Source organism: Taeniopygia guttata, chromosome 3 (genome assembly GCF_048771995.1).
Source record: "Taeniopygia guttata chromosome 3, bTaeGut7.mat, whole genome shotgun sequence".
NCBI classification, from domain to species: Eukaryota; Metazoa; Chordata; class Aves; order Passeriformes; family Estrildidae; genus Taeniopygia; species Taeniopygia guttata.
The window spans coordinates 1,684,194-1,707,333 of record NC_133027.1 but is presented as its reverse complement, the minus strand read 5'-3'; the positions used below and the strand labels follow the sequence as shown (position 1 = coordinate 1,707,333).

Here is a 23,140-nt window from a genome sequence, read left to right as displayed (position 1 = left end):
CAGAGTCAGGATCGGAATTGGGATTGGGATTGGGGGCTGGGATTGGGATCAGGTTCGGGATAGGGATTGGAATCAGGATGGGGATCGAGATCAGAAGCAGAAACAGAATCATAATTGGGATAAATATCGGGATTAGGATTGGGATCATGATCAGAAGCGGGATTGGGATTGGGATTGGGATTGGGATTGGAACCAGGATTGGGATTGAGGACCAGGATCAGGTTAAGGATTTGATCAGGATTAGGATTGGGATCGGGATCAGGATCAGGATTTGGATCGGGATTGGGGATTGGGATCAGGATCGGGATTGGGATTGGGGATCCGGATCAGGATCAGGATCAGGATTTGGACTGGGATTAGGATTGGAATCAGGATTGGGATTGGGGATCAGGACTGGGATCGGGATTGGGGATCAGGATCGGGATTGGGATCAGGGATTGGGATCGGGATCAGGATCTGGAATGGTTTGAGGATCGGGGTCAGGATCAGGATTAGGATCAGGATTGGGGTTGGTGCCAATGGAATTTGGGAGCCGGGAACATTCCCAGATTTGGGATCGGCTCCAACGGGAGCAGCGGAATTCCAAATCCCGATTCCCAAATCCCATCCCGGTTTTTCCCAGGGATAACGGGAGGGGCTCCGGAGCTTTTCCAAAGGGATTTGGAGTGACCCTGGAATGGTTGGGATGGGATCCACGGATCTGAAATCCCATCCCACTCCATGGGCACGTTCCAAGGATTCTTTGGGAATGCCAAGAATTCCCAGGGATTCTTTGGGAATTCCAGCCCGGCCGGGAATTCCCAATTCCAAATTCCATTTCCCCTTTTTCCCTGGGAATTCCCTCAATTCCCAACCTGGGATTGGATCCATCCCCATCCCGACTCCTCTCCGGGAAGGAATTTTGGGAATTTCCTGGGAATTTGGGATTCCACTTCTCTTTTCCATCCCCAAATTCCATAAAAATCCCTCGGGATGGATCCCAGAATCCTGGAATTCCACTGCTGGGATCCATGGACCTTCCATCCCATCCCATTCCAATCCAATCCTGGAATTTCCCAACTTTTCCTTGGACATTCCCAGACATTCTCATGGAATTCCAACCCAAAATTCCCCAGATTTTGGGAATTCCTTCCCAAAATTCCTCCCTTTTCCCTTGGAAATCCATTCCCTGCTCCCCATCCTTGTTTTTCCCATGGAAAACAAGTTTCCAAGTTTTTCTTGGAAAACTTCCAAGAATTCCCAAACTGGGAATTCCAACTCATCCCAAAATTCACCCTCCAACCCTTTCCCGACCCAAATTCCCGTTTTTTCCCCCTCCCAACGCTCTCATCCGTAGTTTTATTTATTTTTTCGGGAATTTTCCATCCCTCCTTTACAATATTCCCAAGAATTCCCAACGGGGATCCACCCCAATCCCAAAAACTCCCAAAACCGGGAATTCCCGTCCGAAAATCCCGGGATTTTTTATTAGGAAGGACGAAGAGCTAAGGGGACGCTACGGGGGCCGCGAATCCCGTGGGATTTTCCCAGATTTTCCAGGATTTTTTTCGTGAGATTTTCCTGGATTTTCCGGGATTTTTTTGGTGAGATTTTCCCAAATTTTCTGGGATTTTCCCGGGATTTTCCGGGATTTTTCCCGTCACTGCCCATCCTTGGCAAAACTCTTCCCGATGGCGTTCTTGAAGAGCGTCACCAACGGCGTCCGGATCCTCTCGGAACTCATGAATCCGCCGTAACGCTTCTCCTTCCGGGAATTCCACGGGAATTCCGGGAATTCTTCCTCCTCATCCTCCTCATCCTCCTCGGAGGCTTCTCCCCTGCGGAATTCCAATCGGGAATTCTCCTCCGACTCCTCCTCGGCTCCGTTGGGATAAACCTTCACCGGTCTCCTCTTGCGCCCGACGGGTTTTCCCCATCGGAAGTGCTCCATGGAATACGAACGCTTCCCGTCTTTGGCCTCCTCGGAAAAACGGGAAAAATCGGGAATTCCGGCGTTTTTCCCGGAAAACTCTTCCCGTTTTCCGGGCTCGGAGGCGTTTTTGCGGCCGAATTGGTTCCAGCGGAAGTGGCTCATGACGTAGCGCCGGAGGCTCTCGGAGAGCGGCTGGAATTGGCCGTTTCCCGGGAAAAGCGGCGATTCCGAGGAAATCCCGGCACGGCACCAGCCGGGGCAGGCCTGAAATGGGAATGGCGGGATGGAATTCCCAATTTCTGGGGGGATTTTAGGGATTCAGTCCCAAAAAATCGGTGGGAAAATCCCCGTTCCCAAATTCCCGACGTTTTGTGGGATTTCGTTCCCGAATTTCCACCATTTTGTGGGAATTCGTTCCCAAATTCCATCATTTTTTTGGGATTTGGTTCAGGTCTGGAATGGCGACAGTGACGGGAATTGTGGGATGGAATTCCCAATTTTTTGGGAATTTTTTCCCCAAAAAAATCAATGAGAAAATCCCTGTTCAGAAATTCCCGCCATTTTGTGGGATTTCGTTCCCGAATTTCGCCATTTTTTGGGATTTGGTTCAGGCCTGGAATGGTGACAAAGACGGGAATTGCAGGATGGAATTCCCAATTTTTTGGGAATTTTTTTCCCCAAAAAATCGATGAGAAAATCCCCATTCCCAAATTCCCGTCGTTTTGTGGGATTTTATTCCCGAATTTCTCCGTTTTGTTGGATTTTGTTCCCGAATTTTGCGGTTTTTTGGGATTTGATTGAGGCCTGGAACGGCAACAGCGACGGGAATTGCGGGATGGAATTCCCAATTTTTGGGGGGATTTTAGGGATTCAGTCCAAAAAAATCGATGGGAAAATCCCCATTCCCAAATTCCCGACGTTTTGTGGGATTTCGTTCCCAAATTCCACCATTTTGTGGGATTTCGTTCCCAAATTCCCCCATTTTTTGGGATTTGGTTCAGGCCTGGAATGGCGACAGTGACGGGAATTGCGGGATGGAATTCCCAATTTTTTTGAGGGGGAATTTTCCCATTTTTTTTTGGATTTCATTCCCAAATTTCCCCATTTTTTGGGATTTGAATCCCAAATCCATCAATATTTTGGTATTTCAATCCCAAATCCCTCCAAGTTTTGGGATTTGATTCCCAAATTTTCCCATTTTTTGGGATTTGGTTCAGGCCTGGAACAGCGACAGCGACAGGAATTGCGGGATGGAATTCCCAATTTTTTGGGAATTTTTTCCCCAAAGAATCGGTGATCCTCATTCCCAAATTCCTCCATTTTGCGGGATTTCGTTCCCGAATTTCCCCGTTTTTTTGGGATTTGGTTCAGGCCTGGAACAGCGACAGCGACGGGAATTGCGGGATGGAATTCCCAAATTTTTTGAGCGGGAATTTTCCCCATGTTTTTTTTGGATTTGGTTCCCAAATTTCCCCATTTTTTGGGATTTGGTTCAGGCCTGGAACAGCGACAGCGACGGGAATTGCGGGATGGAATTCCCAATTTTTTGGGAATTTTTTCCCCAAAAAATCGGTGATCCCCATTCCCAAATTCCCGTAGTTTTGTGGGATTTCGTTCCCGAATTTTGTCGTTTTTTGGGATTTGGTTCAGGCCTGGAACGGCGACAGCGACGGGAATTGCAGGATGGAATTCCCAATTTTTTTGAGAGGAATTATTCCCATTTTCTTTTGGATTTCATTCCCGAATTTCCCCATTTTTTGGGATTTGGTTCAGGCCTGGAATGGCGACAGTGATGGGAATGGCGGGATGGAATTCCCAATTTTTGGGGGGGATTTTAGGGATTCAGTCCCAAAAAATCGGTGGGAAAATCCCCGTTCCCAAATTCCCGTCGTTTTGTGGGATTTGATTCCCAAATTTCCCCGTTTTGTCGGATTTGGTTCCCGAATTTCACCATTTTTTGGGATTTGGTTCAGGCCTGGAATGGCGACAGCGACGGGAATTGCGGGATGGAATTCCCAATTTTTTTGAGGGGGAATTTTCCCAATTTTTTTTTGATTTTGTTCCCAAATTTCCCCATTTTTTGGGATTTGAATCCCAAATCCATCAATATTTTGGTATTTCAATCCCAAATCCCTCAAAGTTTTGGGATTTGATTCCCAAATTTCCCCGTTTTTTGGGATTTGGTTCAGGTCTGGAATGACGACAGCGACGGGAATTGCGGGATGGAATTCCCAAATTTTTGGGGGGATTTTAGGGATTCAGTCCAAAAAATCGATGGGAAAATCTCCGTTCCCGAATTCCCGATGTTTTGTGGGATTTTGTTCCCGAATTTCCCCGTTTTTTGGGATTTTGTTCCCAAATTTCGCCGTTTTTTGGGATTTGGTTCAGGTCTGGAATGGCGACAGCAATGGGAATGGCGGGATGGAATTCCCAATTTTTTGGGGGGATTTTAGGGATTCAGTCCCAAAAAATCGATGGGAAAATCCCCGTTCCCAATTCCCGCCGTTTTGTGGGATTTCGTTCCCAAATTCCACCATTTTGTGGGATTTCGTTCCCAAATTCCATCATTTTTTGGGGATTTGGTTCAGGCCTGGAGCAGAACAGCGACGGGAATTGCGGGATGGAATTCCCAATTTTTTTTGGAATTTTTTCCCCAAAAAATCAATGGGAAAATCCCAATTCCCAAATTCCCGACGTTTTGTGGGAATTCGTTCCCAAATTCCACCATTTTGTGGGATTTCATTCCCAAATTCCATAATTTTTTTGGGATTTGGTTCAAGCCTGGAACGGTGACAGTGACGGGAATGGCGGGATGGAATTCCCAATTTTTTGGGGGATTTTAGGGATTCAGTCCCAAAAAATCGGTGAGAAAAATCCCCGTTCCCAAATTCCTCCATTTTGTGGGATTTCATTCCCAAATTCCATCATTTTTTTGGGATTTGATTCAGGCCTGGAACAGCGACGGGAATTGCGGGATGGAATTCCCAATTTTTTTTGACTTTTTCCCCCCAAAAAAATAGATGAGAAAAATCCCCATTCCCAAATTAATCCTTTTGGTGGGATTTGGTTCCCAAATTTCCCCATTTTTTGGGATTTGGTTCAGGCCTGGAATGGCGACAGTGACGGGAATTGTGGGATGGAATTCCCAATTTTTTGGGGGGATTTTAGGGATTCAGTCCCAAAAAATCGATGGGAAAATCCCCGTTCCCAAATTTCGGTCATTTTGTGGGATTTTATTCCCGAATTTCCCCGTTTTGTGGGATTTCATTTGAAAATTCCACCATTTTTTGGGATTTGGTTCAGGCCTGGAATGGCGACAGCGACGGGAATTGTGGGATGGAATTCCCAATTTTTTGGGAATTTTTTCCCCAAAAAAATCGGTGATCCCCATTCCCAAATTCCTCCATTTTGTGGGATTTCGTTCCCGAATTTCGCCATTTTGTGGGATTTCGTTCCCAAATTTCCCCATTTTTTGGGATTTGGTTCAGGCCTGGAACAGCGAAAGCAACAGGAATTGCGGGATGGAATTCCCAATTTTTTGGGGGGGATTTTAGGGATTCAGTCCTAAAAAATCGGTGGGAAAATCCCCGTTCCCGAATTCCCGTGTTTTTGTGGGATTTCGTTCCCGAATTTCCCCGTCTTGTGGGATTTCGTTCCCAAATTCCACCATTTTTTGGGATTTGGTTCAGGCCTGGAACGGCAACAGCGGGATGGAATTCCCAATTTTTTTTGGGGGGAATTTTCCCCATTTTTTTTTTGGATTCGGTTCCCAAATTTCCCCATTTTTTGAGATTTCATTCCCAAATTCCCCCATTTTTTTTAAATTTTTGGGATTTGATTCCCAAATTTTCCCCATTTTTTTGGGATTTCATTCCCAAATTTCCCCATTTTTTGGGATTTTAGGGCTTCAATCCCAAGAAATCTCAGAGAAAATCCCCATTTTCAAATCCCTTTTTTTTTTCGGGATTTTGTTCCCAAATCCCTCAAATTTTTGGGATTTGATTCCCAAATTTTCCCTTTTTTTTGGGATTCCATTCTCAAATTTTCTCATTTTTTGGGATTTTGTTCCCAAATTTCCCAATTTTTTGGAATTTCATTCCCAAATTTCCCCATTTTTTGGGAATTTTTGGGATTTGATTCCCAAATTTCCCCATTTTTAAGGAATTTTGGGATCAGATCCCCAAAAAGTTTCCAGATAAATTCCCAAATTCTCAATTTTTTTTGGGATTTTTTGTGTTCGATTCTCAGATTTTCTGATTTTCTGGGATTTGATTCCCAAATTTTCCCTTTTTTTGGGAATTTGACCCTAAACCACTCCGATTTTATGGGAATTTGACCCCAAACCCCTCTGATTTTTTGGGATTTGATTCCCAAATCCCCCAATTTTTTAGAAATTTTGGGATCAGATCCCCCTCAAAAATTCCTGGACAATTCCCAGATTCCCCCATTTTTTCGGGATTTTTTTGTGTTTGATTCCCAAATTTTCCCTTTTTTTTGGAATTTGACCCCAAACTCCTCCGATTTTTTGGGAATTTGACCCCAAACCCCTCCAAATTTTTGGGAATTTGACCCAAATCCCTCCGATATTTTGGGATTTCATTCCCCAATCCCTCAAATTTTTTGGGAATTTTTTGGGAACTTGACCCCAAACCCCTCCGATTTATTGGGAATTTTTTTGGAATTTGACCCCAAACCCCTCCGATTTTTTGGGAATTTTTTGGGAATTTGACCCCAAACCCCTCCCATTTTTTAGGAATTTTTTGGGATTTTGACCCCCAACCCCTCCGATTTTTTGGGAATTTGACCCCCAACCCCTCCGATTTTTTGGGATTTCTTCCCAAACCCCTCCAAGGTTTTGGGAATTCGACCCCAAACCCCTCCCATTTTTTGGGAATTTTTTGGGAATTTGACCCCAAACCCCTCCGATTTTTTGGGAATTTTTTGGGAATTTGACCCCAAACCCCTCCGATTTTTTGGGATTTCATTCCTTAATCCCTCAATTTTTTTGGGATTTTGACCCCAAACCCCTCCGATTTTTTGGGAATTTTTTTGGAATTTGACCCCAAACCCCTCCCATTTTTTAGGAATTTTTTGGGATTTTGACCCCCAACCCCTCCGATTTTTTTGGAATTTGACCCCCAACCTCTCCAATTTTTTGGGATTTCTTCCCAAACCCCTCCAAGGTTTTGGGAATTCGACCCCAAACCCCTCCCATTTTTTGGGAATTTTTTTGGGAATTTGACCCCAAACCCCTCCGATTTTTTGGGAATTTTTTGGGAATTTTTTGGGAATTTTTTGGGAATTTTTTGGAATTTTCTGGGAATTTTTTAGGAATTTTTTTGGAATTTGACCCCAAACCCCTCTGATTTTTGGGAATTTTTTTTGGAATTTGACCCCCAACCCCTCCAATTTTTTGGGAATTTGACCCCAAACCCCTCCAATTTTTTGGGATTTCATTCCCCAATCCCTCAATTTTTTTGCGATTGCATCCCAAACCCCTCTGATTTTTTGGGAATTTTTTGGGAATTTGACTCCAAACCCCTCAAATTTTTTGGGATTTTTTTGGGAATTTGACCCCCAACCCCTCCAAATTTTTGGGAATGTGACCCCAAACCCCCCCGATTTTTGGGGAATTTTTTTGGGAATTTGACCCCCAACCCCTCCGATTTTTTGGGATTTTTTTGGAATTTGACCCCAAACCCCTCCGATTTTTTTGGAATTTTTTGGGAATTTGACCCCCAACCCCTCCGAGTTTTTGGGAATTTTTTGGGAATTTGACCCGAAACCCCTCCGATTTTTTGGGAATTTTTTTGGAATTTGACCCCCAAACCCCTCCGATTTGTTGGGAATTTTTTGGGAATTTTACCCCAAACCCCTCCGATTTTTGGGAATTTGACCCCAAACCCCTCCGATTTTTTGGGAATTTTTTGGGAATTTGACCCCAAACCCCTCCGATTTTTGGGAATTTTTTGGGAATTTTTTGGGATTTGATCCCCAACCCCTCCGATTTTTTGGGAATTCCCTCCCCATACCCCAAGAACCGTCCCGGCCCCCGTTTGGAAACAGCCGAAATTCCCGAATTTTACCGGAATTCCGAGCGGGCGGCACTCGGGGCGCTCCCGGCAGCGCTCGGAGCCGCCCGGGGCCGGGCCCAGGAGCAGCAGCAGCGGCAGCAGCAGCAGGGAACACATCCCGAATCTGCAAAAAATGGGAATTTTGGGGGTTTTTGGGAAATTTGGGGAATTTTGGGGTTTGATAGAATTTTGGGGGATTTTACGGGAATTTTTGGGCTTTTTTGGGGGATTTTTGGGCATTTTATGGGCATTTTTTGGAGATATTTTTGATTTTTTTTCAGTATTATTTTTGGAAATTTGGGGGATATTTTGGGGATTTTTTTTGATTTTTTGGGGATTTTTTTGGGATTTTTTTGTGAATTTTGTTAGGTTTTTTGTGGATTTTTTGAGGATTTTTTGGCATTTTAGAGGGAATTTTTTTAGGTTTTTTGTGGATTTTACGGGAATTTTTTGGCTTTTTTTGAGGATTTTTGGGGAATTTTTGGAGGATTTTTTTGTAATTTTGAGGATGTTTTTTTGTGGATTTTTTTAGGATTTTTTTGGCATTTTTGGGGGATTTTTATAATTTTTTCAGGATTTTTCTGGAAATTTGGGGGATTTTTTGGGGATTTTTGGGGCATTTTTGGGGGAATTTCTTTAGGGTTTTTTTGTGGATTGTGGATTTTTTGTGGATTTTTGGGAGATTAAAAAAATTTTTTTTCAGGATTTTTTGGGATATTTTAAAGGATTTTTTAAAGGGATTTTTAAAGGATATTTTTAGGGATCTTTGGGGATTTTTAGAAATTTTAGGGACTTTTAAGGGATTTTGGGAATTATTTGGGGATTTTTAGAGTTTTTTAAAACGGATTTTTGGGGAATTTTGTGGGATTTTTGGAAGATTTTTTTGAGGATTTTTTGGGATTGTTGGAAGATTTCTTGGGGATTTTTTAGTGATTTTGGGGACTTTTGTGGGGATTTTTTGGGACTTTTTTTGGGAAATTTTTGGGATGCGCCGGGATCAGCCCCAGCAGCGGCAGCAGGAGCAGCCAACACATCCCGAATCTGCCGAAAAATGGGAATTTCGGGCATTTTGGGAATTTTGGGGTTTGTTGGAATTTGGGGGTTTTTTGGGGGATTTTATGGGGATTTTTGGGCTTTTTTGGGGGATTTTTTGGCATTTTATTGGCATTTTTTGGAGATTTTTTTGATTTTTTTCAGGATTTTTTGGGAAATTTTGGGGATTTTTTTGGGAATTTTTTTAGGTTTTTTTGTGGATTTTTGGGGGAATTTTATAATTTTTTTCAGGATTTTTTTGGAAATTTTGGGGATTTTTTCGATTTTTGGAGGCTTTTTTGGGGATTTTTTGGGGAATTTTTTTAGGTTTTTTTGTGGATTTTGTGAGGAATTTTGGGACATTTTTTGGGGAATTTTTTTTAGGGTTTTTTGTGGATTTTTGGAAGATATTTGGGGCATTTTGGGGGGAATTTTATAATTTTTTCAGGATATTTTTTTTAATTTTTGGGGACTTTTTTGGGGGGTGTTTTGTGGATTTTTGGTGGATTTTTTGAGGATTTTTGGGTGATTGAAAAAATTTTTTTCAGGATATTTTTGGAATTTTGGGGGATTTTTTTTAGGGATTTTTGGGATTTTTAAAGGATTTTTTTAGGGATCTTTGGGGATTTTTAGGGATTTTAAGGGATTTTTAAAGGGTTTTTTAAAGGGATTTTGGGGATTATTTGGGGATTTTTAAAGAGTTTTTTAAAATGGATTTTTGGGAATTTTTGGGGATTTTTAGCATTTTTTTGCGATTTTCAAAAGGATTTTTTGGGTTTTTTTGTGGATTTTTTGAGGATTTTTTTTTGCATTTTTGGGGGATTTTTTGGGCATTTGGGGGGATTTTTTTGAAATTTTGGGGATTTTTTTGGGTTTTTTTGTGGATTTTTTGTGCATTTTTGGTGGATTTTTAAGGGATTTAAAAATTTTTTTTCAGGATCTTTTTGGGATTTTTAAAGGATTTTTTTTAAGGATTTTAAAGGGTTTTTTAGGGATCTTTGGGGATTTTTGGGGATTTTAAGGGTTTTTTAAAGGGTTTTTTTAAGGGATTTTAGGGATTATTTAGGGTTTTTTTAAAGAGTTTTTTAAAATGGAATTTGGGGAATTTTTAGCGTTTTTTGGGGATTTTTTTTTGATTTCTAAAAGGATTTGTAGAGTTTTTTTTGGGGTTTTTGGGGGAATTTTTAAAGGATTTTTTAGGGGGTTTTTTTTGGTTTTGTTTTTTTAAGGGTTTTTGGGGATTTTTTTCTGGGAAGGAACAGGGGAAAAAATCCCGGAAAAATTTCTGGGATTTTTTTTTGGCAGCTCCGTGCCTCAGTTTCCCTCTGGAAAATCCCCCCCCAAAATCCCAAAAAATCCCTCAAAAAATCCCCCCCAAAATCCCCCCAAAAATAGTTTCAAACCTCCCCCAAAAAAAAACAACCAAACAAAAATTCCGAAAAAAAATCTCATTAAAAACAAAAAAAAGCTCAAAAAAATAAAAAAAAATCCCCCCCCCAAATTCATTTAAAAACCAAAAATCCCCCCAAAAATCCCCAAAACTGTCCCAAAAATCCCCCCAAAAATCTCCAAAAATCCCTAAAAATAATAATAAAAAAATCCCCACCAAAAATCCCTGAAAATCTCCCAGCAAAATCCCCCCAAAAATCCCAAAAAATCCCTAAAATCCTCCCAAAAATCCCCAAAACTGTCCAAAAAATTCCAAAACATTAAAAAAAAAAATCCAAAAAAAAATCTCCAAAATATTCCCAATAAATTCCCAAAAGAACTCCCCCAAAATCCCCAAAAATCACCAAAAAATCACCAAAAAATCCGAAAAAAATCCCCCAAAATTCCCAAAAACTACCCCAAAAAATCACAGAAAATCCCCCCAAAAATCCCCAAAAAATCCCCAATAAATGGAAAAAAAAATTCCAGAAAACCCCCCCAAAAATCCCCCAAAAATCCCAAAATATCCCAAAAGTTTTCCCCAAAAATCCCCAAAAGATCCTAAAAAATCCCCCCCAAAATCTCCAGAATATTCCCCAAAAAAATTCCCAAAAGAACTCCCCTAAAAATCCTTCCAAAGAATCCCCAAAAAATCCCATAAAATCCCTCCAAAATCCCCCAAAAATCCCCAAAAAAATCCCCAAAAAATCCCCAAAAATATCCCCAAAAATTGCAAAAAAATCCCCCAAATTTTTGGGAATTTTATTTGGTTTTTAAATTGATTTTTAGGGAATTTTTTTAGGATTTGTTGGGGATTTTTTTTTTTTCCAAGGATTTTTTGGGTTTTTTTTCCGGGTTTTTTTTTCCAGGATTTTTGGAATTTTCGGGGAAAAATTTAGAGAATTTTTAGAGATTTTTTGGAAGGATTTTTGGGGATATTTTGGGGATTTTTAAAAAGATTTTTCGGGATTTTTTTTAGGATTTTTAAAGGAATTTTGGGGATAATTTGGGTATTTTTTGAGGGGATTTTTTGGGATTTTTACAAGATATTTTGGGGATTTTTTTTTTGTGGTGATTTTTTTGGGGATTTTTTTTTTGATTTCTTAAAGATATTTTGGGGATCATTTTGGGGATAATTTGGGGATTTTTAAAAAATTTTGTTGTTTTTTTTTTAATTTTTTTTAGATAATTTGGGGACTTCTTTGGACTATTTTTTGGGATTTTTTTTAGATATTTTTGGGATATTTTGGGGATAATTCGGGAATATTTTGGGGATGTTTTTGGGATAATTCGGGGATATTTTGGGGATATTTTGGGTATTTTATCTTTTTTTGGGGGGGATTTTTTGGGGAGTTTTTTGGGATTTTATTTGTATTTTTGTGGAATTTTTAGGTTTTTTTTAGATATTTTGGGGATAATTCGGGGAAATTTTGGGGCTATTTTGGGGCTATTTTTTTGATATTTTGAGGATAATTCAGGAATATTTTGGGGATATTTCGGGGATATTTGGGGGATATTTTTGGGATTTTATTTGAATTTTTTGGGGATTTTTTTTTGATTTTGTTTAAATTTTTTGGGGATTTTTTTTTGATTTTTAAAAGATATTTGGGGGATTTTTTGGGGATCTTTTTTAGATATTTTTGGGATAATTGGGGAATATTTTGGGGATATTTCGGGGATATTTTGGGGATAAATTGGGGATATTTTGGGGGTATTTTGGGGATAAATTTGGGATAAATTTGGGATATTTGGGGATTTTATTTGTATTTTGGGGGGATTTTTTGGTGATCTTTTTTAGATATTTTGGGGATATTTTGGAGATAAATTTGGGATAAATTTGGGATATTTTGGGATTTTATTTGTATTTTTGGGGATTTTTTGGGATTTTTTTTAGATATTTTTGGGATAATTCGGGGATATTCCGAGGATATTTTGGGGATAATTTGGGGATAAATTTGGGATATTTTGGGGGTATTTTAGGGATAAATTTGGCATAAATTGAGGATAAATTCGGGATATTTTGGGATTTTATTTGTATTTTTGGGGGATTTTTTGGGGCTTTTTTTGTAGATATTTTTGGGATAATTCGGGGATATTCCGGGGATATTTTGGGGATAATTTGGGGATAAATTGGGGATAAATTTGGGATATTTTGGGATTTTATTTGTATTTTTGGGGGATTTTTTTAGATATTTCGGGGATATTTTGGGGCTAATTCGGGGATATTTTGGGGATAAATTTGGGATAAATTGGGGATAAATTGGGGATAAATTGGGGATAAATTTGGGATAAATTTGGGATATTTGGGTATTTTATTTGTATTTTTGGGGGGATTTTTTTGGGATTTTTTTTAGCTATTTTGGGGATTTTTTGGGGATCTTTTTTCGATATTTTTGGGCTAATTGGGGAATATTTTGGGGATATTTCGGGGATATTTGGGGGATATTTTTGGGATTTTATTTGAATTTTTTGGGGATTTTTTTGGGATTTTATTTGAATTTTTGGGGATTTTTTTGGGATTTTTTTTAGATATTTTTGGGCTAATTGGGGAATATTTTTGGGATATTTTGGGGCTATTTAGGGGCTATTTGGGGGTGATTTTTGGGATTTTATTTGAATTTTTTGGGGATTTTTTTGGGATTTTGTTTAAATTTTGGGGGATTTTTTAAAGATATTTTTGGGATAATTTGGGGATATTTCGGGGATATTTCGGGGATAAATTTGGGATAAATTTGGGATATTTTGGGATTTTATTTGTATTTTGGGGGGATTTTTTTGGGTTTTTTTTAGATATTTTGGGGATTTTTTGGGGATCTTTTTTCGATATTTTTGGGCTAATTGGGGATAAATTGGGGATATTTTGGTATTTTATTTGTATTTTTTGGGGGATTTTTTGGGGCTTTTTTTTAGATATTTTTGGGATAATTGGGGATAAATTGGGGATATTTTGGGATTTTATTTGTATTTTTGGGGGGATTATTTTGGGATTTTTTTTAGCTATTTTGGGGATTTTTTGGGGATCTTTTTTAGATATTTTTGGGCTAATTGGGGAATATTTTGGGGGTATTTCGGGGCTATTTGGGGGATATTTTTGGGATTTTATTTGAATTTTTTGGGGATTTTTTTTGGATTTTGTTTGAATTTTTTGGGGATTTTTTTTAGATATTTTGGGGATATTTCGGGGATATTTCGGGGATATTTTGGGGCTATTTGGGGGCTATTTGGGGGCTATTTTTGGGATTTTATTTGAATTTTTTTGGGATTTTTAAAAAATTTTGTTTAGATTTTTTGGGGATTTTTTGGGGATTTTTTTTAGATATTTTGGGGATTTTTTGGGGATCTTTTTTCGATATTTTTGGGATAATTGGGGAATATTTGGGGGCTATTTGGGGGCTATTTGGGGGTGATTTTTGGGATTTTATTTGAATTTTTTGGGGATTTTTTTTGATTTTGTTTAAATTTTTGGGGGATTTTTTTTGGATTTTTTTTAGATATTTTGGGGATAATTTGGGGATATTTTGGGGATATTTTGGGGCTATTTTGGGGCTATTTGGGGGTGATTTGGGGGATATTTTGGGGATTTTATTTTTATTTTTTGCAGATTTTTTGGGGATTTTTTAAATATATTTTGGGGATATTTTGGGGATAAATTTGGGATAAATTTGGGATATTTTGGGATTTTATTTGAATTTTTTGGGGATTTTTGGGGATTTTTTTTAGATATTTTGGGGATTTTTTTGGGATTTTATTTGAATTTTTTGGGAATTTTTTCGGGATTTTTTTTAGATATTTTGGGGATTTTTTGGGGATCTTTTTTCGATATTTTTGGGATATTTTTGGGATATTTTGGGGATATTTCGGGGCTATTTGGGGGCTTTTTGGGGGTGATTTTTGGGATTTTATTTGAATTTTTTGGGATTTTTTTTTTGATTTTGTTTAAATTTTTGGGGGATTTTTTTGGGATTTTTTAAAGATATTTTTGGGATAATTTGGGGATATTTCGGGGATAAATTTGGGATAAATTTGGGATATTTTGGGATTTTATTTGTATTTTGGGGGGATTTTTTTTGGTTTTTTTTAGATATTTTGGGGATTTTTTTGGGATCTTTTTTAGATATTTTGGGGATATTTTGGGGCTATTTTGGGGCTATCTGGGGCTATTTGGGGGCGATTTTCCGTTACCTTTGGGCGCTCCCGCCGCTCCTCCCGCGGCTCCTCCCGCGGCGCCTCCGGAGCTTTATCCGCGGGGCGGAGGGGGCGGGGCCGGAAAAAACGGGAAAAAAGGGAAAAAATGGGAAAAAAACCGGGAAAAAAAACCGGGAAAAAAGGGACAAAGGAGAGAAAAATCCGGGATTAGCGGGAAGGGGAGAAACGGAGCGGGGGGGAAAGGGGGGAGGAAAATAACGGGGAAAAATGGGAATAAATGGGGAAAAATGGGAAAAAATGAAAATAAAATGGGAAAAAAGGGAATTAAATGGGGAAAAAATGGGGGAAAATGGAGAAAAAATGGGAATAAAATGGAATAAAATGAGAATAAATGGGGAATAAATGGGGATAAATGAAAATAAAATGGGGGAAATGGGGAAAAATGGGAATAAATGGGGGAAATGGGAATAAATGGGGGAAATGGGGGGAAATGGGAAAATATTAAATAAAAGGGGAAAAAAGGGGGAAAATTAGAATAAATGGGGAAAAATGGGAATAAATGAAAATAAAATGGGGAGAAATGGGAATAAATGGGGGGAAATGGAGATAAATGGGGAAAAAATGGGAATAAATGGGGAAAAATGGGAATAAATGAGGGAAAATGGGGAAAAAGGGGGGAAATGGGGGGAAATGGGAAAATATTAAAATAAAAGGGGGAAAAAGGGGGAAAATGGGGGAAAATGAGAATAAATGGGGAAAAAATGGGAATAAATGAGGGAAAATGGGGAAAAATGGGGGGAAATGGGAAAAAATGAAAATAAAAGGGGAAAAAAGGGGAAAAATGGGGGAAATGGGGAAAATGGAAAAATGAAAATAAAATGGGGAAAAAGGGGGAAAATGGGGAAAAATGGGAATAATTGGGGAAAAATGGGGGAAAATGAAAATAAAATGGGGAAAAATTAAAATGAAATTGAGAAAATTGGGGGAAATGGGGAAAAAAGGGGAAAAATGGGAATAAATGGGGGAAATGGGGAAAAAATGGGGAAAAATGGGTGAAATTGGGGGAAATGGGGGAAAATGGGGAAAAAATGGGGAAAATGGAGAAAAATGGGAATAAAATGGAATAAAATGGGAAAAATGGGGAAAAATGAAAATAAAATGGGAAAGAAGGGGAAAATGGGGGGAAAATGGGGGGAAATGGGGGAAATGGGGGAATTAGGGGGAAAATGGGAGAAATGGCGGAAAATGGGGGAAAATGGGGATAAATGGGGAAAAATGGGAATAAATGGGGGAAAATGGGGAAAAATGGGGGGAAATGGGGAAAAATGAAAATAAAAGGGGAAAAAAGGGGGAAAATGGGGAAAATGGTAATAAAATGGAATAAAATAGGAAAAAATGGGGGAAAATGAAAATAAAATGAGCAAAAAAGGGAAAAAATGGGGGAAAATGGGAATAAATGGGGGAAATGGGAAAAAATGGGAATAAATGGGGAAAAAATGGGGGAAAATTGGAATAAATGGGGAAAAATGGGGATAAATGGGAATAAATGAGGGGAAATGGGGGAAATGGGGGGAAATGGGGAAAAATGAGAATAAAATGGGAAAAAATGGGAATGAAATGGGGGAAAATGGGGGAAAATGGGGAAAAATGGGAATAAATGGGGGAAATGGGTAAATGGAAAAATAAATATAAAATGAGAAAAAAGGAGGGAAATGGGGAAAAATGGGGAAAAATGAAAATAAAAGGGGAAAATGGAGGGAAAATGGGGGAAATGGGAAAAATGGGAAAAAATGGGGGAAAATGGGAAAAAATGGGAATAAATGCAAATAAATGGGAGAAAGTGGGGAAAAAATGGGAAAAAATTGGGAAAAATGAGAATAAATGGGGGAAAAATAGAGGGGAAAATGGAAATAAATGGGGAAAAATGGGAATAAATGGGGGAAATGGAGAAAAATGTGGGAATTAGGGGGAAAATGGGGTAAAATGTGGGGAAATGAGAAAAAATGAAAATAAAATGGGGAAAATGGGGAGAAATGGGGGGAAATGGGAAAATGAAAATAAAATGGGAATAAAATGGGAAAAATGTGGAAAAATGGGAAAATGGGGGGAAATGGGAATAAATGGGGGAAAAAGGGGGCGAATGGGGGGGAAATGGGAATAAATGGGGGAAAATGGGAAAAATGAAAATAAAAGGGGAAAAAAGGGGAAAAATGGGAATAAATGGGGGAAAATGAAAATAAAATGGGGAAAAATTAAAATAAAATGGAGAAAATTGGGGGGAAATGGGGAAAAAAGGGGAAAAATGGGGAAAAATGGGTGAAAATGGAGAAAAATGGGGGAAAATGGAGAAAAAATGGGGGGAAATGGAGAAAAATGGGAATAAAATGGAATAAAATGGGAAAATGGGGAAAAATGAAATAAAAATGGGAAAGAAGGGGAAAAATAGGGAAAAATGGGAATAAATGGGGAAAATGGGAATAAATGGGGGAAAATGGGGGAAAATGGGGGGAATTGGGAAAAATTGAAAATAAAAGGGGAAAAAAGGGGAAAAATGGGGAAAAATGGGGGAAATGGGGGAAATGAAAAAATGAAAATAAAATGGGAAAAAAGGGGGAAAATGGGGAAAAATGGGAATAAATGGGGGAATAAATGGGAATAAAATGGGAATAAGCAGGGAATAAACAGGGAATTAATGGGAATAAATGGGGGAAAAACCAGGGAAATAAATGGGAATAAATGAGGAAAAAAGAGGAATAAATGGGAATAAATGGGAATAAATGAGGATAAAAAAGGGGAAAAGGGAAATATCTGGGAATAAATGAGGAAAAAAACAGGAAAAAACAGGAATAAATGGGAATAAATGGGAATATTCAGGAAAGGGGAACGAGGGGAAAAGAAAGAAGAAAAAAATGGGATTTTTTGCGGCTCTTTGCGTCATTGGTGACCTTTGGGGAAATCTGAGCCCGACTCAAATCCCACAAATCCCACAAAGCCCCGGGAAAGGGCAAAAACAGGGAATAAAGCGGGGAAAATGGGAAAAAAAACATGGAATAAAATGGGGAAAAGGATAAAAAAACATTGGGGAAAAATGGGGAAAAATGGGAATAAAATGGGGAAAAGGACAGAAAAGCATGGGAATAAAATGGGGAAAAAATGGGAAATAAAAGGCATAAAAATGGGAATAAAATGGGGGGGAAATGGGGGGAAAATGGGGAAAAATAGAAAATAAAGGGGATAAAAATTGGAAACAAAAGGGATAAAAATGGGAATAAAATGGGGAAAAAATGGGAATGGAATGAAATGGAGAAAATGGGAATAAAGTGGGGAAAATGGGAATAAAATGGGGAAACAATGGGAATAAAGTGGGGAAACAATGGGAAATAAAATGGGGAAAAATGGGGAAAAAATGGGGAAAAATGGGGAAAAAATGGGGATAAAAATGGAAATAAAATGGAGAAAAATGGGAAATTAAGCGGATAAAAATGGGAATAAAATAGAGGAAAAATTGGAATAAAATGGAGGAAAAATGGGAATGAAATGGGGAAAAATGGGAATAAAGTGGGGAAAAGGTAAAAAAACCATGGGAATGAAATGCGGAAAATGGGAATAAAATGGAGAAAAACTGGGAAATAAAGGGGATAAAAATGGGAATAAAATGGAGGAAAATGGGAATAAAATGGGGAAAAAATAGGAAACAAAAGGGATAAAAATTGGGAATAAAAGGGGGAAAAATGGGAATAAAATGGGGGAAAATGGGAATAAAATGGGGATAAAAATGGAAATAAAATGGGGAAAAATGGGAAATAAAGGGGATAAAAATGGGAAATAAACGAGATAAAAATGGGAATAAAAAGGATAAAAATGGGGGGAAATGGTGCAAAAATAGGAAATAAAAGGGATAAAAATGGGGAATAAAAGGGAGGAAAATGGGAATAAAATGGGGATAAAAATGGGAATAAAATGGGGATAAAAATGGGAATAAAGTGGGGGAAATGGGAATAAAGGCAATAAAAATGGGAATAAAATGGGGAAAAGGACAAAAAACCCATGGGGAATAAAATGGGAAAAAAATGGGAAATAAAATGGGGAAAAATGGGAATAAAATGGGGGAAAAGGACAGAAAAACATGGGAATAAAATGGGGTAAAAATGGGAAATAAAAGGGATAAAAATGGGAATGAAATGGGGAAAAAAAGGGAAATAAAGGGGATAAATATACGAAATAAAAGGGATAAAAATGGGAATTGAAAATGGAGTAAAAAAGAGGAAAAATTTAAAACTCAATGGGATAAAAGGGAGAAAAAATAGAAAATAAAGGGGAGAAAAAATGGGAATAAAAGGGAGAAAGAATAGAAAATAAAAGGGATAAAAATGGGAATAAAATGGAGGAAAATGGGAATAGGAGGGAGAAAAAAGGGAATAAAATGGAGAAAAAATAAAAAACAAAAGGGATAAAAATGGGAAATAAAAGGGATAAAAATGGAAAAAAATGGGAAAAATGGGAATAAAATGAGGGAAAAATAGAAAATAAAAGGGATGAAAATGGGAATAAAGTGGGGGAAAAAAGGGAATAAAGTGGGGAAAAGGACAGAAAAACATGGAATAAAATGGGAAAAAAATGGGAAACAAAGGGGATAAAAATGGGAATAAAATGGGGGGGGGGAATGGGAATAAAATGGGAAAAAATAGAAAATAAAAGGGAGGAAAACAGAGATAAAAATGGGAATAAAAGGGATTAAAAATGGAATAAAAGGGAGGAAAAAGAGATAAAAATGGGGATAAAAATGGGAAAAAATAGAAAATAAAATGGAAAAAATCGAAAATGAAAGTGATAAAATTGGGAAATAAAAGGGATAAAAATGGGAATAAAGTGGAAAAAAATAGAAAATAAAATGGAGAAACATGGCGGGGGACGGATTTAAAATTGATAAGAAATGGGAATAAAAGGGAGAAAAAATGGGAATAAAAAGGAGAAGAAATTTGAAAATAATTGGGAGAAAATTGAGAAAAAATTGAGAATAAAAGGGATTAAAAATTGAATAAAAGGAGAAAAAAACAGATAAAAATGGGAATAAAAACAGGAATAAAAATGGGAATAAAAGGGAAAAAATAGAAAATAAAGGGGAAAAAAGGGAATAAAAAGGAGATAAAATGAGAATAAAAAGGGAGAAAAAATAGAAAATAAAGGGAGGAAAAATGGGAATAAAGGTGGAAAAAGGGAGAAAAACACAGAAAATAAAACTGAGAAAAAATGGGGAAAAAATCGAAAATAAATGGAATAAAATGGAGAAAAAATTGAAAATAAAAGTACTAAAAATGGGAATAAAAGGGAGGAAAAAGAAAATAAAAATGGGAATAAAAGGGAATAAAAATGGGAATGAAAGGGAGAAAAAATAGAAAATAAAAAAGGGATAAAAATGGGAAATAAAATGGAAAAAAATAGAAAATAAAAGGGATAAAAATGGGGGGGAGGAATTAAAATTGATAAGAAATGGGAATAAAAGGGAGAAAAAATAGAAAATAAAAGGGATTAAAAATGGAATTGGAAATGGGATAAAAGGGAGGGAAAATTAAATAATCAATGGGATAAAAGGGAGAAAGAAATGGAATTAAAAATGGGATTCAAGGGAGATAAAATGGAATTAAAATGGGATAAAAGGGAAAAAAATGGAAAATCAATGGGATAAAAGGGAGGAAAAATTAAAAAATCAATGGGATAAAAGGGAGAAAAAATGGAATTAAAAATGGAATAAAAGGGAGATAAAATGGAAAATAAATGGAATAAAATTGAGAAAAATATCGAGAGTAAAAGGGACTAAAAATGGAATAAAAGGGACGGAAAAATAAGGATAAAAATGGAATAAAAGGGAGGAAAAATAAAATAAAAAAGGAAATTAAAGCTCCGGCAGAGCCGAGGGTGAATCCATCGAAACGGCTCCGGAGAGAGAAAATCCAATTAATGGGGGGGAAAAATTGAATTAATGGGGGGGAAAAATCCAATTAATGGGGAAAAAATCCAATTAATGGGGGGAAAAAATCCAATTAATGGGGGGAAAATCCAATTAATGGGGGGGAAATAAAGGAAAAAATCCAATTAATGGGGGGAAAAAATCCAATTAAAGTGGGGAAAATAAAGGGGAAATTCCAATTATTGGGGGGGAAATAAAGGGAAAAAAATCCAATTAATGAGGAGGAAAAAATGGAATTAATGGGGGGAAAATAAAGGGAAAAAATGGAATTAATGGGGGGAAAAAATCCAATTAATGGGGGGAAATAAAGGGAAAAATCAAATTAATGGGGGGGAAATAATGGGGGAAAATGGGAATTAAGGGGGGGGTAAAAATCCAATTAAAGTGGGGAAAAACAGGGAAAAAATCCAATTATTGGGGGGAAATAAAGGGAAAAAATGGAATTAATGCGGGGGAAAAATCCAATTAAAGTGGGGAAAATAAAGGAGAAAATCCAATTAATGGGGGGGGGGGGAAATTCAATTAATGGGGGGGGGAAGGGGAAAATCAAATTAATGGGGGGGAAAAAGGGAAAATAAAGAGAATAAAAAAAGGGAAAAAATCCAATTAATGGGGGGAAAATAAAGAGAAAAAATGGAATTAATGGGGGGAAAAATCCAATTATTGGGGGGGAAATAAAGGGGAAAAATCCAATTAATGAGGGGAAATAAAGGGAAAAATCCAATTAATGGGGGGGAAATAAAGGGGGAAAATGGGAATTAAAGGGGGGGGGGTAAAAATCCAATTAAAGTGGAGAAAAACAGGGAAAAAATCCAATTATTGGGGGGAAATAAAGGGAAAAATCCAATTATTGGGGGGAAATAAAGGGAAAAAATTGAATTAATGCGGGGGAAAAATCCAATTAAAGTGGGGAAAATAAAGGGAAAAATCCAATTATTGGGGGGGAATAAAGGGGAAAATGAGAATAAAATGATGGAGACAATGAGAATAAAAAGGGGAAATTCAATAGAAAATAAATGGAGAAAATCCAATTAATGGAAGGGAAAAGGGAAAATAAAGGGAATAAAAAAAGGGAAAATATGAATTTAATGGGAGGGAATAAAGGGAAAAATCCAATTAATGGAGGGGAATAAAGGAAAAAAAAGGGAATAAGAAAGAGAAAAAATGGATTTCATGGAGGGGAAAATAAAGGAAAAAATCCAATTAAAGAAGGGGGAAAAAAGGGAAAAATTGGAATTAATGGAGGGGATGGGATGGGAAAATGAAATAGAAAATAAAGAAAAAAATCCAATTAATGGGGGGATGGGATGGGAAAAAAAGGGAATAAAAAGGGAAAATTCAATAGAAAATAAAGGAAAAAATGGAATTAATGGAGGGGATGAAGGCAGAAAAATGGGAATAAAAAGTGAAATTCAATAGAAAATAAAGATAAAAAATTGAATTAATGGGGGGGATGGGATGGGAAAATCCAATAGAAAATAAATGGAAAAAATGGAATTAATGGAGGGGAAAAGGGAAAATAAAGAGAATAAAAAAGGGGAAAAATCCAATTAATGGGGGGGAAATAAAGAGAAAAATCCAATTAATGGGGAGAAAATAAAGGAAAAAATCAATTAATGGAGGGGATGGGATGGGGAAAAATGAGAATAAAAAGGGAAAAAATGAGAATATAACGGAGGGAGTGGGGTGGAGAAAATGAGACTAAAAAGGGAAAATTCAATAGAAAATAAATGGAGAAAATCCAATTAATGGAGGGGAAAAGGGAAAATAAAGGGAATAAAAAAAGGGAAAATATGAAATTAATGGGAGGGAATAAAGGGAAAAATCCAATTAATGGAGGGGAATAAAGGAAAAAAAAGGGAATAAAAAAGAGAAAAAATGGATTTCATGGAGGGGAAAATAAAGGAAAAAATCCAATTAAAGAAGGGGAAAAAAAGGGGGAAAATTGGAATTAATGGAGGGGATGGGAAAATGGAATAGAAAATAAAGAGAAAAATCAAATTAATGGAGGGGATGGGATGGGAAAAAAAGGGAAAATTCAATAGAAAATAAAGGGAAAAATGGAATTAATGGTGGGGATGAAGGCAGAAAAATGAGAATAAAAAGGGAAATTCAATAGAAAATAAATGGAAAAAATGGAATTAATGGAGGGGAAATAAAGGAAAAATTGGAATTAATGGGGGGAGATGGGTTGGGAAAATGGAATAGAAAATAAAGGGAAAAATCCAATTAATGGAGGGGGAAAAGGGAATAAAAAATGGGAAAAAATCCAATTAATGGGGGGGATGGGATGGGAAGATAAAGGGAATAAAAAATGGGAAAAAATCCAATTAATGGGGGGGATGAAGGCAGAAAAATGAGAATAAAAAGGGAAATTCAATAGAAAATAAAGATAAAAAATGGAATTAATGGAGGGTAAAAAAAGGGAAAAATGGAAATAAAAGTAGAGACAAAAAGGGAATAAAAAAGGGAAAAAATCCAATTAATGGGGGGGAAATAAAGGGAAAAATCCAATTAAAGGAGTGGAAAAATCCAATTAATTGGGGGGAAATAAAGAGAAAAATGGGAATTAATGGGGGG

At 37.3% G+C, this 23,140-nt stretch overlaps 1 protein-coding gene across 1 annotated transcript; it reads right to left on the bottom strand.

The window, feature by feature from the left end:
* Positions 1-1,604: 1,604 nt before the first annotated feature.
* Positions 1,605-14,707, bottom strand: POMC (proopiomelanocortin). Its single transcript, XM_072926154.1, has 3 exons — positions 14,629-14,707; positions 7,999-8,110; positions 1,605-2,176 (listed from the first exon to the last, which is right to left on the bottom strand). Exons 2-3 carry the CDS (start codon positions 8,101-8,103, stop codon positions 1,640-1,642), a joined length of 642 nt encoding a protein of 213 aa, XP_072782255.1. The 5' UTR covers positions 8,104-8,110; positions 14,629-14,707; the 3' UTR covers positions 1,605-1,639.
* Between the last annotated feature and the right edge of the window lie 8,433 nt (positions 14,708-23,140).

Coding starts and splice junctions, on each gene's coding strand:
- POMC (XM_072926154.1), bottom strand. CDS start 8,103: ATGTGTTCCCTGCTGCTGCTGCCGCTGCTGCTGCTCCTGGGCCCGGCC. Junction 2,177..7,998: donor GCCGCCCGCTCGGAATTCCG/GTAAAATTCGGG, acceptor TTCCCATTTCAG/GCCTGCCCCGGCTGGTGCCG.